Source organism: Bacillus rossius, chromosome 3 (assembly GCF_032445375.1).
Source record: "Bacillus rossius redtenbacheri isolate Brsri chromosome 3, Brsri_v3, whole genome shotgun sequence".
In the NCBI taxonomy this organism is placed as follows: Eukaryota; Metazoa; Arthropoda; class Insecta; order Phasmatodea; family Bacillidae; genus Bacillus; species Bacillus rossius.
Window position 1 is genome coordinate 95,632,865 of NC_086332.1, and position 17,003 is coordinate 95,649,867.

The 17,003-nt window shown below is 41.4% G+C and overlaps 1 protein-coding gene across 3 annotated transcripts in view; it reads left to right on the forward strand.

Moving 5' to 3' along the window:
* The window catches only part of LOC134531048 (probable cleavage and polyadenylation specificity factor subunit 2), a 96,866-nt gene that overhangs the window by 67,917 nt on the left and 11,946 nt on the right, over positions 1 to 17,003 (forward strand). For all 3 annotated transcript variants that reach the window (XM_063366554.1, XM_063366553.1, XM_063366551.1), the window contains exons 12-13: positions 199 to 473; positions 6,460 to 6,604. In XM_063366554.1, the coding sequence (XP_063222624.1) occupies positions 199 to 473; positions 6,460 to 6,604 (420 nt within the window). The remainder of the gene's footprint in view (positions 1 to 198; positions 474 to 6,459; positions 6,605 to 17,003) is intronic.

A 17,003-nucleotide genomic window follows, 5' to 3' on the forward strand; every position in this document is an offset into this window, starting at 1 on the left:
CTCCTCCCCTCCTCGAATTTCTGAAATAATCTTATCATTCCCACCAACATATGGAAATAATGTGAAAGCAAACGGCGGACAAAGTGGTTATATCTCCCTCCCCCGTGAAATTAAATTCAACGTACACTCTCGCTTGCAAATGAAATGTCCAGGTTCACCAGTGCATGTTATGACTATGTTGGCTCGTGGTTTCCCCAGACATGACGGAGGTGCCAACCAAGTGCATATCCACGACGCGCACGGTGCGTGTGGCGGCCCAGGTCCAGTTCATCGACTTTGAGGGCCGCTCGGACGGGGAGAGCGTGCAGAAGATCCTGGGCCAGCTGCGTCCCAGGAGGCTCATCCTGGTGCGGGGCTCCGCGGAGAGCACCGAGGCGCTCGTCAACCACTGCCGTCAGTGGGGCACGGGCCGGGTCTTCGCCCCGTCCAAGGGAGAAGTCGTCGACGCCACAACAGAAACACACATATACCAGGTAACTTCCAGGCACAGGTTTAAACAGGTTCAGGAACCCAACTGTGGGTTTATTCAGTTATTAAACAGTTTGTATCCCAAGTCAAGGCTGTAACAAAAGGGCTTTTAGTTGGTTTTATTTTTTTTTGGGGGGCGGGGGGGGGGGGGGGTCCTTGTCTATAGATCAGTGATCTGATTCTTTAACTAGGAAACCAGCTACAGTTAAGCACCATGTTAATGAATCATTGATGTTGTCCCGACTAAATACAATACAGTCAAACCTCTCTGAAACGACCCCTCATGGTTCCCAGGAATAGGGTCGTAATAGATGTTTTCCTAAATTTTCAGTTCATTTCAACCCCCCCCCCCCCCCCCCCCTCCCAAACCGCTACTCGTTAACCAGCCGTACAATGGCAGGATGCTGTCACTCACAATGCTAGACGGCTTTGCTTTAAACCCACTTCAACCTTCATGACAAGTCCGTCGCCCTACATGCCACCTCTAAAGAAAATATGTGTTAGTTTACATGTATGTTTTCTGCTTTCCGTAGTTAAATACACTAGAACCCGATGTCACGAACTCCGGATTTAACGAAGCAGTGATTTTACGAATACATTCTCGGGAACCGTCAAAAAATTGGATATTTTGACCAAAATGTGAAAATCAGAAAATAAAAATTAAAAAAAACGAAATGAAAGATCATTAAAATCTGTTAATTTTAACACACAGCTTATTTTTGTGTCGGCTTTAATACAGTAGAATCCCGCCGATGCGACCCCCCTCTGATGCGTCCATTTCGTTTATACGACTGTTTTTTGAGAAACCGTGAAAAATTTGAGCAGAGAAAGTCGAAAATTTGAGTAAAATCGGCTGAAAAACAAGTCTGTTACACTTTGTTGGGTGCTATGTGTTCACGTTTATCTTGGCGAGAGCTGTACTGTAAGCAGGCAGGCATACAAAAGACGGCTAAAAATAGATACCACCCCTCTAGACTGTCCACGCAGCAGTGTCTAGCCGAGCTCGGCGCGTCCACTATCGCACAAAAAGCCGTCTCGGTTGTCATGTTATCTTACACCTTCTGCGTGAGAAACTGTCAGCATCCTCCTCCCCTCCCACACCGCGTGCGGCAAAAGCCAGGTTGTATAGTCCATTCTCGGTAAAATAAATATTTTTAGGGGCTTATACGACTGTCCTTCGCCGCTAATAAATACTTTATAAGTTTAAGTTATTATGATACAATTTGTTTATTAGTCACACAGCAGTTTCTGCTAAAAAATCACTAATACCTCGAATTTTATTGAATAGAAAAATTTAGCAGGGCAGTAAATATTTTTATTTTACTGCATAGTTACTTTTCCATCTGCATTCGAACATGTTTTTTTCTTTCTTTTTTTTACGCTGTGAAGGGTCGTGGAAAAGATAATTGCTTGAGCTGTCAAAATAAACATCGCTGACGGCAAGGGCGGGAGCGCATCCTGTCGGTCTGTCGCTGTGATTATCTACTCCAAAAACATGTCACAGCATTTCAGGATAGCATTGTTCTTATATGTTTCGTTTATAGCCGAATGTTTTCTACCTGATCCACACAAGTTCCTTCGCCACGTTTTGAACAAAAATAACAACCAGCCGGCTAGCATAGCTGAACTCGCGTGACGTGAATTCACTTACGGAAATGGGTGTCGTGTGGGGCTGGCTTAAGCGCTGACAGCGGTCGTAAACATGTTGCCACAAAAACCTTTATCTGCACCCTGCCGGCAAAGGGACGTGGAATGGGGGTTGTTAAGCGCTGACAGCGGTCGACAGGAAGTGGTATCTATTTTTAATTATGCGCTGCCTACGGCTTTACAGCACTCGGCAAGATAAACGCAGTAACACACTACTCACCTCAAGAAACTTATTTTCTGTCCGATTTTCTTCGGATTTTCGGCAATTTTTACGGTTCCTCGAAATCGGGTTGTAATAGAGAGGTGGTCGCAATAAATGGGGTCGCAAAAAAAAGGTTTTACCTTATAATGTACAAATTTTTCAATGTTAAAAATTTTTTTGATTTGTTTTATTTAATTTTTTTTTTTTAATATTTACATTAATGAACAGTATTCGTTTGGCCAGATCGAACATTACAATATAACTTTTTTTTCTCACAAAACTATGAACACAAGCATTTTTTTTATAGATACTGTAGTGCTCACGCATACTCCATTTTTTACTAATTGTTTGTTTGTTGTGTTTGTTCGAGCAACGATTGCAGCTGTACTGTGGTAGACATATCTTTATCAAAGTCTTTTAAGACTTGTAACAAAGACTCAAATGTAAGTAATTTTTTTATGTTTACAACAAATTTTAGTCATCATTTCCTAATGGGTTTTATGAGTGAAATTTTATTATTTTGTTTGTTGATGCAATGTCAACAATTGATGAAAACATTTAAAAATTTTTAGATTTAATCGTTAGTTGAGTATTTGTGCGGTTGCTGAGATTGTAGGAATGGACAAAGAAACAGTTCTGTCTATTTTACTTGACATTTTCACATAAGGAAAGATTGTTCAAAAATGATTCCCAAGAACCTTACGCTTGAACAAAAAGAGTCGAATGAACGTTTGTGATTAACTCTAAACACCATCAAAAAGGACCCTAAATTTCTTGAAAAAGTAATAACATGTGATGAACTTTGGTTTTTCATTTATGATCCAGAAACTAAGCGCCAGTCAATGCACTGGAAGAGCCTCAGTTACTGAGACTGAAGCAGGATCGAATGTCAAAATCAAAATTTGAAGCAATAATGATTGTATTTTTCGACATCCGTGGGATTTTGTATGTGAATTGGGTGCCTGATGGTCGAACTGTGAATGAGGAATATTATCTTGAAGTCCTATCTATGCTCTGGTGAACAATAAAGAAGAAAGCGACCTGAGTTGTGGAAAAACAAGTCAGGACAGCGACCCAGCCCATACTTCATTGACTGACAATTCATTTTTGGCTAAGCATGGGAACCCTGTGTTGAAACATCCACCCTACTCACCAGATCTTGCTCCATGTGACTTTTCTGTTTCCAAAAGTGAAATCTGCAATGAAAGGAACGAGATTTGTGACAAGTAGCTTGGCTTCTGGGTTGTAGCAGTTACCTGCTCCCTGATGATGGCGACTGCAATGTCGACTGAAACGGTGGTGAATTATTTGCCAAGGACACAGCTACAACCCAAAAGCCAAGCTACTTCAGACAATGGCCGTGAAAGCCTGTGAACATTATTGAGATTTGTGACAGTTGAAGCAGTGAAAGAAAAAGCACTGGAGACCATGAACATGCTTTCTCAAGGTAATGTCAAACACCGCTTTGACCAGTGGAAAATTCAATGGATGGGTGTAAGGATCACGGAGGGGCATATATTGAAGGAGATAATGTTAAATTTGCGAAGATGTAAAAATAAAGAATGTTATAGCTCTAATCCAATTTTATTTTGCGAAACCTTCGTATGTTGGTATTTAATATTTTAAGCTATATATTTGAGTTTAACGGTAATATTATTTTTTATCCAGTAATAGTAGCAGCAGAGTGTTGGTGGCTGGAGATGTGTGTGTGTGTCGCTCTGCTCCTCGTAATTCATGAATTTGCTTAGTTTTTGACGTTACTTATAGTGTTTATTAGTAAACATTAATTCTTCTTTTGTTCATCAACTGGAATTTCTGGGGTTTTCAAAGCGCCAGAGCGATGACATTACACTAGCTAACATACATGATGGCGCCATGAATGTCTGTAAGATATATTTCAAAAATATAGGACTCAAAAAAGCGGTAAGTCAAACAAAGCAGTGATGGATGCAATAAAAATAGATTAATTAATTAAAACTCTAAGATCACTTTGAACATAAGTATATGAACTCAAAAATGAGAATCTGGTGCTTAGGATATTTCTCATCAACTCAAGATCTGGAATGGCAGAAATAAAAGGCAGAGTCAAGTCATAATGCAAAGTGAGAATAAAATTAAATGAATTTAAGCTCTATTTAAGATTAAAAGTTAAATATTCTAACTGTAACCAAACAAGTAAACTTAAGTCAAAAAGGTGCCTGTAAACACTTATGTAAACCTTTCACAAAAATTCAACCTATAATTCACTAATACATACCGTACACGTAGGTGGTCATCATTCAAAATATCCTTTATGTCCTCTGATTCGATTGAGTGTACTTTAAAGTACTTTTTTTATTTCGCAAAATTGTCGCACCATTATTTAAGAGCATCAAAATTTGAATTAAAAAAACCTCTCGTGTAAACGTCGCATGATGTTTTTGGTCCCGCTATTAGATTCCGAGCGTTTTGTGTAGGTATTTTTTCCGTATAAAGCAATGAATTTTAAGGTAGAAATCTAGTATTTATTCGGACATTACCACTTACTTATTTAATAAACGGAAATACGAAGTTGTCTGATGTGTAAATTTTCTTTTAAAGACGTTATTAAATTGAAGTGTCGTAAGGCAGAAAACCACCTCAGTCAACCTCACATCCAGCACCGAGACGATACACAATTAAATTAAAGGGGCTCTTATGGTAGAGCCATACAGAGAGAATCTGGCTAATAATTAGTGTTGCCGAAATGGCTTTAATAGACAAAAAAAGGAAATTCAAAACAAATGTGTATTTATTAATAAACTATTCAAACAAATAACAATTATGTATATATATATATATATATATATATATATATATATATATATATATATATATATATATATAATGTATAACAAGTTTATAGGACGCACCAAGTGCACGCAAATTCAACAAATTATTACAAAATTAATTAATCATGATAAATGACAACCATCATGCGTATTGAAGCTAGTACAAATAAAAAGGGGCAGTAGAGACAGTCAAGTAGAATCGAGAGCAAGCGTGCCCAAGTGCCTTATCAACCAATGCAATCATTACATTAAATATACATTTAAAAAAAAACAACTAGAAACTGTGCCCATTGTAAATCAATTACAAAAAGACTTACGTGCTGCCTGTCCGGGGCGTGGTGGTACGTCGGTAAAAGATCTATTAGGCTACACCTCGTTATGACGTCGCCCACATGCAGTCATAAAGCGCGAGACCAATCAAATTAACAAGAGGCACGGAAGTCCGTCAACCTCACCAACGCTAAGGCGACTCATAACTGCAATGTATAAAAGCAAACTTTAAAGGGTGGCTACAAACCAAACGAAGTTATGTACTAAACTGTACTTGGCCACAACAAGCACTTCAAATCTATTCAGACGTGATAAACGTGTGACACAGACGAAAACTTTTGACAAGACCATAGTCACCCATGGCCCTCGGCGCACAACCACACAGCTGAGACCCCAGACAAAACAGGGCCAGCTGAAGGCTGAACCAAGGCTTATATAAAACACATCGAACAGGGGGCGCCACCAGCGTGAACGTAAGCTTGGAGAGTGGAGGGGGCGCCTACGTCACGAAACGTTAGAAGGGAAGGAGGGGGGAAAGGGGTAGGGGAGGTAGAATAGAAGGAACGGCAACGGGAGAAGTAGGCGCCTACTTAAAAATATTACAACCGTTACCTGTTTGTTTGCATCGCCGCAGTGTACCGCTTATAAAAATGTAGCCAGTGACTCATTTAAGAAAGTTCATCACTGACGCCATGCAAACTAATTAAGTAGCACAGGGGAGGGACAGCTGTAGCACTGTGATTGCCGAGACTGTCAAGCAGGCAATGCTGCTGCTGGGCAGTCATCAAGACGTGAGGTGAGAATGTCTGCCACACATGTGGAGATCTCTGTTTACAAGGTGTTATTGCGTGGCACTGACAAACACTCTTGTGACACTGAAATCACTGTAACATTAAAATGTGCACATCAGAATTTTTAGTGGAATTTACTTTCCCAATCTTTCAGCCACTATGCATGAGTGGAGAGGGGGGAGTGGAGGGATGTCTTCTCGTCCTGGCTGTTGCCACCCCTACAGTGATGTAACGAGCACACCTGTCGTAAGCCTTGTGTGCCGTGCGTCAGGTGCGGCTGACGGACGCCCTGGTGTCGTCGCTGGACCTGAAGAAGGGGAAGGAGGCGGAGCTGGCGTGGCTCGACGCGCAGATCACGTCTCGGGAGACCAGGAGGGATGCCCGCCCCAGTGTGGATGAGGACATGGACACTTCTGGTGAGTGGACTCACTTGCTTCGTGATGGCAGCTCGGTGGCTCGTCTCTTCAGGGATTCCTTCCTCGCTGCGTGCTTACAGTTCATGTTTGTAATGCTGTAAGTTTGAACACTTAATAAATGAAAGTGCCCTTATGTTTTATATATTTTTATAAAATTTATATATATTTTCATACATTTTTTTTCATAGTTATTTATCACCAAACGGGTTATATGAAACCTGCTATTCTTCAACAAACAAAAATTAAACGCTAATTAAAATTTTTTCTTGAAAATGAAACGAAAGTCAGAAAAATTTTTGGATTTACCTCTTAGTGAAAATTGTTTTTAGGATTGAATTTTTTTTAAAAGTGGTAAAATAAAACATATACTGTACACAAACGTGTCTTCGAATAAATTAAATTTTCTTTTAATACGTACGAACTATCAACAACGGAACTAATTTTTGGGCGCCAGAGGAGTATAACATGTGAAATGAAAATAAGATACTTTAACAAAAATTATAATACTTATTTTATTAAATTTCAGTATGAAAAACCTCGAGTCATATTTAGATAAAAACAAATATGATATAGCTAAGATAGTCCAGTCTATGGTGTTTCTTGCGTACAGTCTGAATGTTAAACAAAAACAAATAACTATAATAAAACAATAAAATGTATTATATTCCTTTAAGTGTTCGAAACTTAATAGTTTTGGGGTTGCTCCGGTTTGCTCACGCACGAGATTCCTAGCTGCAGGACCACTGAACCTGTGTGTAGCTATTTTGAAGTAATTTGTGTTTAATTTACTGATCTCTGCCGAAAAGTTACTGTTTATATAGTTTATTAGGAGATTAATACTGGTCCGAACAATGTTTATTAATATTAGCCGTAAAATCGCGTTGGCGTCCCTACACATTGACAACGCCGGCCATACCTGATAGCTGGACGATTAATTACCGTCACTAAATCCGCCGTAACTCACGGAAAATAAATGCCTGAGATCTGCATTCAGTGTCAGGTATGCTCAGCCAATTTCTATTGTAGAAGACGTACTTCTCACGATGTGAACACAGAAAATAAATTTGCCATATATTAATATTCCCAGAGGGAATTAACTCCACTATACACTGAATGGCGTAATTTTTCACTCTTTTCTTCTCTCTTGATTAAAAAGTATTGTTAATTAAAACCGGCCAATCACGGCCGTGACACGTACGTGTCCTTTTCAAGTAGACCAATTAAATGTCACTTTAAAACAAGCATAGGCCCGTCGAAGCTGTTCCAGAGCCGTGCGATTTATTTACATCAGCCGTCGTCATGACGACGCAGAAAGAGCTGCGCGCGCCGCCATGCGAGAATCAAAACAAAACACTGCCGAAAGTCCGGGAAGCGGAATTAACCTCGAACGTAAAATATTAAACAAACAGTTTCAGTTAGTCTGATAATACCGTAGTATTACAATACTTTTATGTAATTTGTTTTAAATATAGAATATTCACACTTGGTAAACTGATCAGCCACTTGTATAAAAAAATTCATTAAAAATTGTTATGTTAACATTATTGTTATTTATATTGCAGTTATTCAGATTAAAAAGATTGAAGTGAAAAGTAAGTGTAATTTTACATATGAGGTTGGTCCCGTTTTAGCTACTTTTAATGTCAATTTGAGTTGTGAGTTTTCTTTTCTTATATTTATTGACAAGGTTTTGTAGTTTTTTTTTAAGTTAATTTTGTATTAAATAAAGATATTTAAATGGTAGTGGTTTTATTATTATGTATTTTATTTATTTATAAAGTTAGTAGTTGTTTTTGAAGGTGAAAACTTCTTTAGTTGCATTGAGCAATTTTTGGTAGGGGCAAAACCCATGGGTTCACGTCACCGACATGCTAGTGACATGTTGCGCCAGACTGGCGACGCGCAGCGGCCTGTGTACATGTACATGCGCATATACACTATATATACTACTATATACTACTACTATATATACACTACACATTATATATACTCGACTGTATCATGTGCGTGTTGGACTCTTTTTGGATGGGTAAAATCTTGAGTTTGCATCACCGACATGCTGTAGTAGCAGTAAGTGAAGTTAACTTGATCGCATTGAGCGATTTTCTTTTGTTTATTTATTTACTTAGTGAATGTTGATTATTTGTGGATTTAAGTTTATAGGTTTTTGATTTTTCAAGGATAAAAATTCATTTATTCTAATTTTAAAGTTATAAGTTTTTTCATTTTATTTATATTTTATAAGGAAATTTTAACGTTATTGTGTGGTACATATTGCGAGCATTGGCTATTTTTTGTAGGTAGTTAAGTTTAGGTTGTGTTTTTTTATTTACATTGTGAATTTCTCCAAATTTCAGATTATTAATTTATGAGAGGTAATTTTGATTATTTGTGGAGTTACGTTTCAATGATAAAACTTCATTTCTTCTAATTTTACAGTTATTATTGGTAGGGGCAAAACTTTTGGGTTCGCGTCACTAACATGCTAGTGATATAATACCAAAATCATTTTATTACGTACATTTGGCGTAGAAATGATGTCATATTACACATTTAAAAGCAAAATTTTAAGTTTTCACTTCTGTCCACAGTCCCCATTAGTGCCTTTTCATTTTTATTTTTTTATTTTCAGAAATAATTTTTTTAATACTAATTTTACCAAAATAGTTTAATTTTGACTGGTAAATGTTGAGTTCTTTGGAATATAATCATTTGTAGGCCCTAATAAGTATGTGTATAACAAATCGAAGAACCATTATTTGTTTGAAAATTTACCAATATCAGCAATGGAAAAAGTATTTAGTAAAAGATACATGATCACACTAGTTTTTCACCGATATGGTCAATACATTTTGGTACAGACTTTATGCAAGTTAATGAAATTCCTTGTATTTTGTTGGCACATCTGTTTCTCAGGTTTCAAAACAAGAAAGAAATGCTTCTGATAGTAATTATAAACCTAAAAGTTGTAAACTATGCTGAACAGATGAACAACTGTGTAGTAGCACAACAGTGTAGTTTCTGCGAGACGAATATGTGGCGGTAAGGATGTAGATAAACAAGCTTTAAAAAGAGTGTAAGTGATTCTGAGGTGAAGATAAATGAAATAGGATTTTTTTTTTGTTGGTAGAACATCAAAATTTAGGGAACGGCTTATGATCAAGGTCAATCTCTATTAAATACATACTAAATACAGTGTATTCGTGTTCCTCTATTATTGTATGTCTGCCTTAAATTTGAATTTTGTTCAGAGGTGGTTGTACATTTGAGGTCATATTACACTTGAGGTCACCTTACATTCAGGGTGGTCATATGTTTGAGGTTGTTTTATGATCGAGGTTATATAATGTTCGAGGTCATTTTATGTTCAATGTCATCTTGTGTTCAAGGTCATCTTATATATGAGGTTGGCTTATATTCGTCTTTAACATCCGAATTGTCTTATGTTCAAAGTCATTTTTCATTTGTGGTTATCTTTCATTTGAGATTGTTTTACATTTGAAGTCTTCTTATAATCAAGGTGGAATTATGTTCAATGTCATATGAAATTCAATGTTCCCCTAAATTCAGATATTTTATATTTTAATCAAACAGTAACCCTTGCTTAAATAAACAAAGAGAAAAGTAATCTTATTTTTCGCTTCTGAATAGGAAAATTTTATGTAAAATTTATGATTTATTTGTAATTATATATTTATTATTAAAACAGGGCCTCTACAGTCATTGTTTCACTTGTTTTGGCATATTTTTAATAAGTTATAATTGAAAAGCTGTATGTATGTCAAGTGTTTATATATAAATTTTTGAGTGTGCATAATAATGATAATACAGTGAACTCTCAATTATCTGTTTTTTTTTGTTTGTACATTCTTTAAATTTAGTTTAGTTATTTGTTTGTTGTATTCTGAAGCTGTAAAAAAAACAATGGCTTTACTCTGGCACACTTCTTTTCTTGGCCATTCTATATTTTTAACCACCTGGTTACCATGTCAGAAAGCTGTTTGGTCCGATTTTTCTTTTTGTCGCCCTCCCCCTCAGCTGTCACGATTATCACACTTGAAACCTAAGGGGGAAGCCGAGACTGCTTCATGTCTCCAGTGTCCAACTTGTTTGTTTCACATGCCGCTACTTTACTTTCCGCCCGCCCATCAGTCCGGCAAGCGTGACTGGCTGGCATTCAGCTGGAGCAAGGGCCACCAGAAAATTCTAAAAAAAAAAAAAAATGAACCAGCTTTTGTGTGTCAAAGGTTTACACATTATTATCTTTGAGCAGTATTGATTTAAATTTCCCTCTTTGGCAGTTGTAAATGATCATGAACTAGCAACGTAGGTGATGGCAGTCCTGACATGTCTATCATAACAAGTGTCACACAAAATATATTGTTTACTCGTACTATTTATTTCCCATGCTTGTTGAAGTGAGACGTGCCATGCAGATCTGTAATCTCAAAGTCCTCAGCCCCTCTGTTACTAAACACGTGTGATGGCTGCGGCAGACCACCGAGATAGCTATCATCGCCTGAACACAGTGGCATTGCCCGTTGCCAGGGCGACCATGCTCGCATCTCAAGTTTCCTCGGGCAACCAGGCCTTCCACGGGCATAGCTATCTGAGCCCTCCAAACAGCCACCAATCCCCGCCTACCCCCTCTATCACCAGGCCGGCCAAGTGCGCACAGCTTTACAGCCATCTGGAGTTCCACAAAGTGGCCTGCGATTCCCGGAATTCCTCCCTTACCCACATCACTGCTGGGCCCTCAGGATTGGTATAAAAGGGCCAGCCTTTAGCCCAGAAAGTCAGTCACTGGTCGAGAGGCAACAATAGCAGCCGAGCTCGCTCACCGCGCTGACCTCTCTCTCCAGTACCAGGCGTTCCTTTGCTGTCATGCCGGACAATGGGAGTAACACCCGCCTAGAGTCGTGACCCGAGTGTTGACCCATGACCGTCCGAGTCAGAGTCAAGGAGTGTGAGACAAGCCAGATCTAGGACCTGCCTCTATATAGAGCGTAGATTAAGACATAACCAGTGTGGTGACCAAAACCATAGTAGTGGGAAGTAGTCGATCCAGGACCAGGTCTAAAGGGAGGCTGCCCCTCATTTGGACATAGTTGAATAAAATGGAATATCTAACATCTCGTGTATCCTTTTGGGGAAAGAGTATCACAGGGGAACCTTACACAGCCACATCCAGCCCACCTGACAATGTACCAGAGAAGGTACTTGGGAATCTGTGAGTAGCCAACATCGTTCAGTGCCCTTCTCCTATCGAGGTGAGGGCAAGAAGACCTCCCAACCCAAGCCAGAGACCTGCGTTTTTTCCCCTTCATCTAGACCAAGGCCGATCCCAGTAGAGGGAGACTCCCCATATGAGGCCCCTTGGGTATACACCAAAGTCCGAGACCACGCAGCAGCTGAGCAAAGACGGAGTGTAATACGAGCCTTGAGTCAACCAGCCACGTTCTTCTCGGCACTGAGCTCCGTTGTCCTCTGCCAAGGAAGGGCAAAAGTGGAGCCAGCACTTAGCATCAGGGCAACCACTCTCTAGGGAATTCCCAAGGAGCAGGGACAACCATCTTTAAGGCATCCTCCGCGGGGGATACCCACCCGAGTTAATTAGACCATTTCCGCTACTTTACCCAGGAACTTGCATTAAGGCAAAACCAGGGGCTTAAATAAACCAAATAGGCAGCACTCGAGACATTGTTAAACAGAAGGCGCACGTGTCCGTAACTATTACACGAAGGCATCACACGACAATAAGTGGTGCCCAACGTGTGGCACACTTTTCAGGACACGTCATTAGACGGCCACCCACTGCTGCACCCTGAAGTAAAGTAACGTCTAAAATTAGGAGCCAGTCTGAGACTGCTCAAAATTCAGTGATGCCTAAGATCCTCTCAATTTAAAATGACCACTAACCTCACTCGGGAAGGTGATGTAGATCTATCCTAGGCAATGGAGACCTCTCAGCAGTGCCCTGCACTCGGATACACCAGGAAAGGGTTGTACTACCTTGAGTGTAATACTTGCTTAAGACAATTACATCGGTGAGGCTTTAGTTGTATGGATGAAGCCCGCGATTGGGAAGGGGTGGAGTTTAAATGCACAGACTGCAAGCTGCAGGCAAAGAACTGCGCGTTCCCCCAATGCAATGGCACCGGGCAAGAATGAGTAGCATGTAGGAGCTGCACCCGCTCTTACCACATGACTTCCCTAGGATGGAGAGAGGAAGTAATAAGCATAGAGGGACTAGAGTACAGGTGCATTACATGTAGGGCACAACCACCCGTAGCCTCAAGGGCCCATCTCCATCAACCCTTTTTCGGCATGGGAAGCTTAATGTGGCCTGAGTTCATGGGCCTGTCACATGAGAATTCCATGGAGTTCCTCGAACAATGTGAATGTCAGCTGGTAGAGTCCTGAATCCCCAGAGGCCACTGGCTCCAATTCAGCCGACGCCAATTAAAAGGGGGTACTGCCACCTGGTGGAGTACCTTAGGGGACTTCACAGCAAACTGGGACAAGCTGAAGACATGGTTAACCTCCAAATATGGTGGGATGGAGCCGATGGCAGACAAAAGCTGCCAGTTCTACAGTAGGGAACAAGTACGAGGAGGCTGAAATCTTCATCTGAAAGAAGAAAATACAGATGTTCCAGTGGTTATACCCGATACAATCTCAGGAAGCAGACATCCCTTACATCGTAGAATTACTACAGCCCAGCACATGTAATACGGCTAAGGATGTTGAGGAATTGGTAGACAGAGCGAGGGCATTAGAAGGGGATAGTCTTGGCAAACCTCTTTCTGGGGGTCCGCCCATCATATCAACACTTATCAGCACTGGCCCACCCCAGAAAACCAGACCAGGCAAACAGAGCACGCTGTCCAGCATAGGCCACCATGTTGCTAGTTTTGACTGGGATTCCACCTCAACAAGAACTGCCCAACCTGACAAAACAGGTAGAGACAGTATGCACGGGTAAACCCTATTAATCAAGTACCACAGAACCCCTCCCCAAAGCAGGAAACAAGCAGGCAGGAAGAACCGAGAGACCAACCAACCCGACCCAGTAATTAAGATCTCCACACTCAACTGCACTTGCCACCAGCAAGCTAACCAGGCGAGACCACAGATCGTAATGGGTCTAGGAGATCAGGAAATAATGGCCCTTCTCGACTCAGCAGCCACGGAAAATTTCCTCCACTCCAACAAAGTGCCACTGCACAAGAGAAAGGGACTCCAGCTGGTTACCACCAGACCCAACGAAACAGGTACATGTAGAAGGTAGCATCATCCTACCCCTTAGAACAAGGGCAGGAATATACCCATCTCCTTTTATCCTCACAAGCCAGATAACAGAAGGAGTTATCCTCGGCCAGCCATGGATGCATGAGCAAGGCTGCATCTTGGACTTAGGTCCACTACCAAGGGCATGAAATCATTACTGAGGGGGATCAACCCCAACCTGAGAAAATCCGAGCAATCCAGGAAGTAGAGGCCCCAAAAACACCTTAAGCAACTAAAGAGTTTTCTGGGTATCTGCGGATGATTGCGAGACTACGCAACTAATATGGCAAGGGTGTCAGCCCCATTGCTCACGCTCCTGAGGAAGGGCCAGAAGTGGGACTGGACCTTGGAGAGAGAGCACACCTTCCAAGTTACGAAACAGTTATTCACAAGCCTGCAAACCTTGCACCAGTCTACACCGGGAAAGCAGATGATCTTGCAAACCGATGCTAGCCCTCAAGGACTAGGAGCAGTAGGTACTTTACCAACAGGGGAATGAAGGACAAAAACTTATTAAGGATATGCCTCCACCACCTCAGTGAAACAGAGTCCAGTTACCACAGCAACGAGCTAGAATGCCTGGCAATTGACTAGTCCATTAAGTGTTACTGCTACTACCTAGAGGATTCCCCATTCAAAATCCAAACAGACAAAAAGGCCCTTCCGTGGCCCTTATGCATGAAGGATAACAAGGCAAAGCTTGCTTGATGGGCAATACTACTCAGCAAGTTCGACTACGAGATCGAATACTGTCCAGGAAGTGAGAATGAACTACCCGATGGCCTGTCAAGGTTTCTTACCCACTCCTGGAGGGAATAACAGTATAAGGAAGATTCCGAAAAAATTTTTCTTCTGTCAGAGGCCACCGCACAGGGCAGAGGCAGAAATACATCTCCAGGTAACTACACATGAGGGAGAGAAGGTCAAATTCCTGAGGAGAAGCTAACAAAATGACACTAACATAAGAAGCCTTTTGACACAATACCCCGACCACTGCCAGGAGAATGACAGAGTGATCTGGACACGAACATCCTCCCCCCCTCTAAAGACAAAATTAGAAGCTGTGGGTAGGATACCCCTGTCCTACCAGGAATTGCTGCCACATCATATGCATGACCACATACAGGCGGGACACCCAGGTATCCAGGGGACACTGGAGGCAATAGCAGAACGATATTGGTGGCACGGAATCACAAAGCAGGTCAAGGAGCATGTCAACCGGTGCAGAGTTTATGCCCAGACAAAAGCGCACCCACCCCCAAAAGTGTCATTGTACCCTAGATGGCCCAAAGCAACTTGTGATACTGTAGCTCTGGATCTCATGGGGCTGTACACCCGGACCAAACGAGGAAAGCAATACCTTATAGTTGTGACAGACCTCTGATCACTTATCCTCTGGGCAACATTGCGCAGCCACATCCAGCCCAGCAGAGAAGGAGTCACTGCACTTGGAAAACTGTGAGTAGCCAACATTGTCCAATGCCATTCTTGCAAAGTGGTGGCAAGAAGACCTTCTAACCCTAGCCAGAGAACTGCGTTTTCCCCTTCCATCTATGCCAAGGTTGATCCCAGTAGAGGGATACTCCCTAGACGAGGCCCCTTGTGTATACACCAAAGCCCGAGACGACTGTACAACAGCCGAGCAAAGACGGAGTGTACCAGCCTTGAGTCAATCAGCCACGTTCTACCCGGCGCCAACCAGGCTTGCAACAAGCCCCGTGTCCTCAGCCAAGGAAGGGCAAAAGAGGACCTAGCATCAGCTTAACCACCGTCAAGGGAATTCCCAATGAGCAGGGACAACCACCTGGGGATATCACCTCCCCTCTCTATACCCTACCCAGGAACTTGCGTTAAATCAAAAAACCCAGGGCATAAACCAAATAGGCAGCACTCGAGACATTGTTAAGCAGAAGGCGCATGTGTCTGTAACTAGTATAAATAGCCCTTACTTAGCACGTCTTCAGATTGCGCGAATTCAGTTAGCGTATGTTAATTTTACTGCCCCAGTCTTGGATAGCACATCTGTAAATTTCAGTTAGCGCGAAATGTCCGCAGGAAAAAAAAAAAGTTGTGCATGACGCCATGAAGTCTGTTTCAACTTCTGTAAACAAAAAATGTGCGGTGGCATGCAGTTACGTGTACGAGGGGGGGCGAAAGAGATGTGCGCGCAGGTCCAACTACGCTATTGGCTGTTGTACAAACATCAGCTATGGCAAGTTAATTTGTGGCTATGTGTGTAAAACACCAAATGTTTTTACGTCCGCGTGTATACTGCTGCGTGACTACGCGGACGCCAGACGGACTGGGTCCTTATCAGGTAAAAGCATTGAAGAAGGGGGAAAGGACGTGTGTGAGACTGGTGACAAACAACACTATCTATCTCTCTCTCTCTCTCTTGTTTGGCTCTCTCTTTCTCTTGACGACACCAGTTGCTTCCCCTCCCACGGGAAATCTAAAAATAGACCAGCCAACACCCTTCCTTTCTTCCTTTGCCTCTTTTATCCCCCCCCTCCCGCTTCAAATACCTCCCCTCCCACCGGTGAAATTAAGCCTGGACAGTTCAAAATCTAACTTAACTTTTAATTTTTATAATCGTTGTTACAAGGATTTTTCCCACTATGGTCAGCCCTCGTAGTAGCGAAGTTCTACTGTATCTGGTTCACTGTCAGTAAAGGATGGTTTGGAAAGGTACGCGACGTGAGTTGAAGGTCACGCCTGGGCGGGCAAGTCATCCAGCCGACTGATGATTAAGTACATAACCATGTATCTTCCATTACGCGGTGTCGTATTTGTCATACAAAGAGCGATTGGAGGTTATAAAGATTAATGGTGTGACATATTTATCGTTGAGTGTTATTCTACGCGTTTATATTATGTAAAGTATATTTCCTACACAATTGTGAAACACATTAAATAAATTAGCCTTGCTATTTATGGAAACTAATGCTTCAGAATACGCGATTTTGAATAACACAAGCATTTTTAGGAACACATTAGTCGTGCTAAATGAGGGATAGGTGTACACAAAGGCATCACACAACATTGTAACTGCAACATTTCATGACAAAAACTGCAGCCGTTGATCCAAAAGATGCACATGTATTGCAGC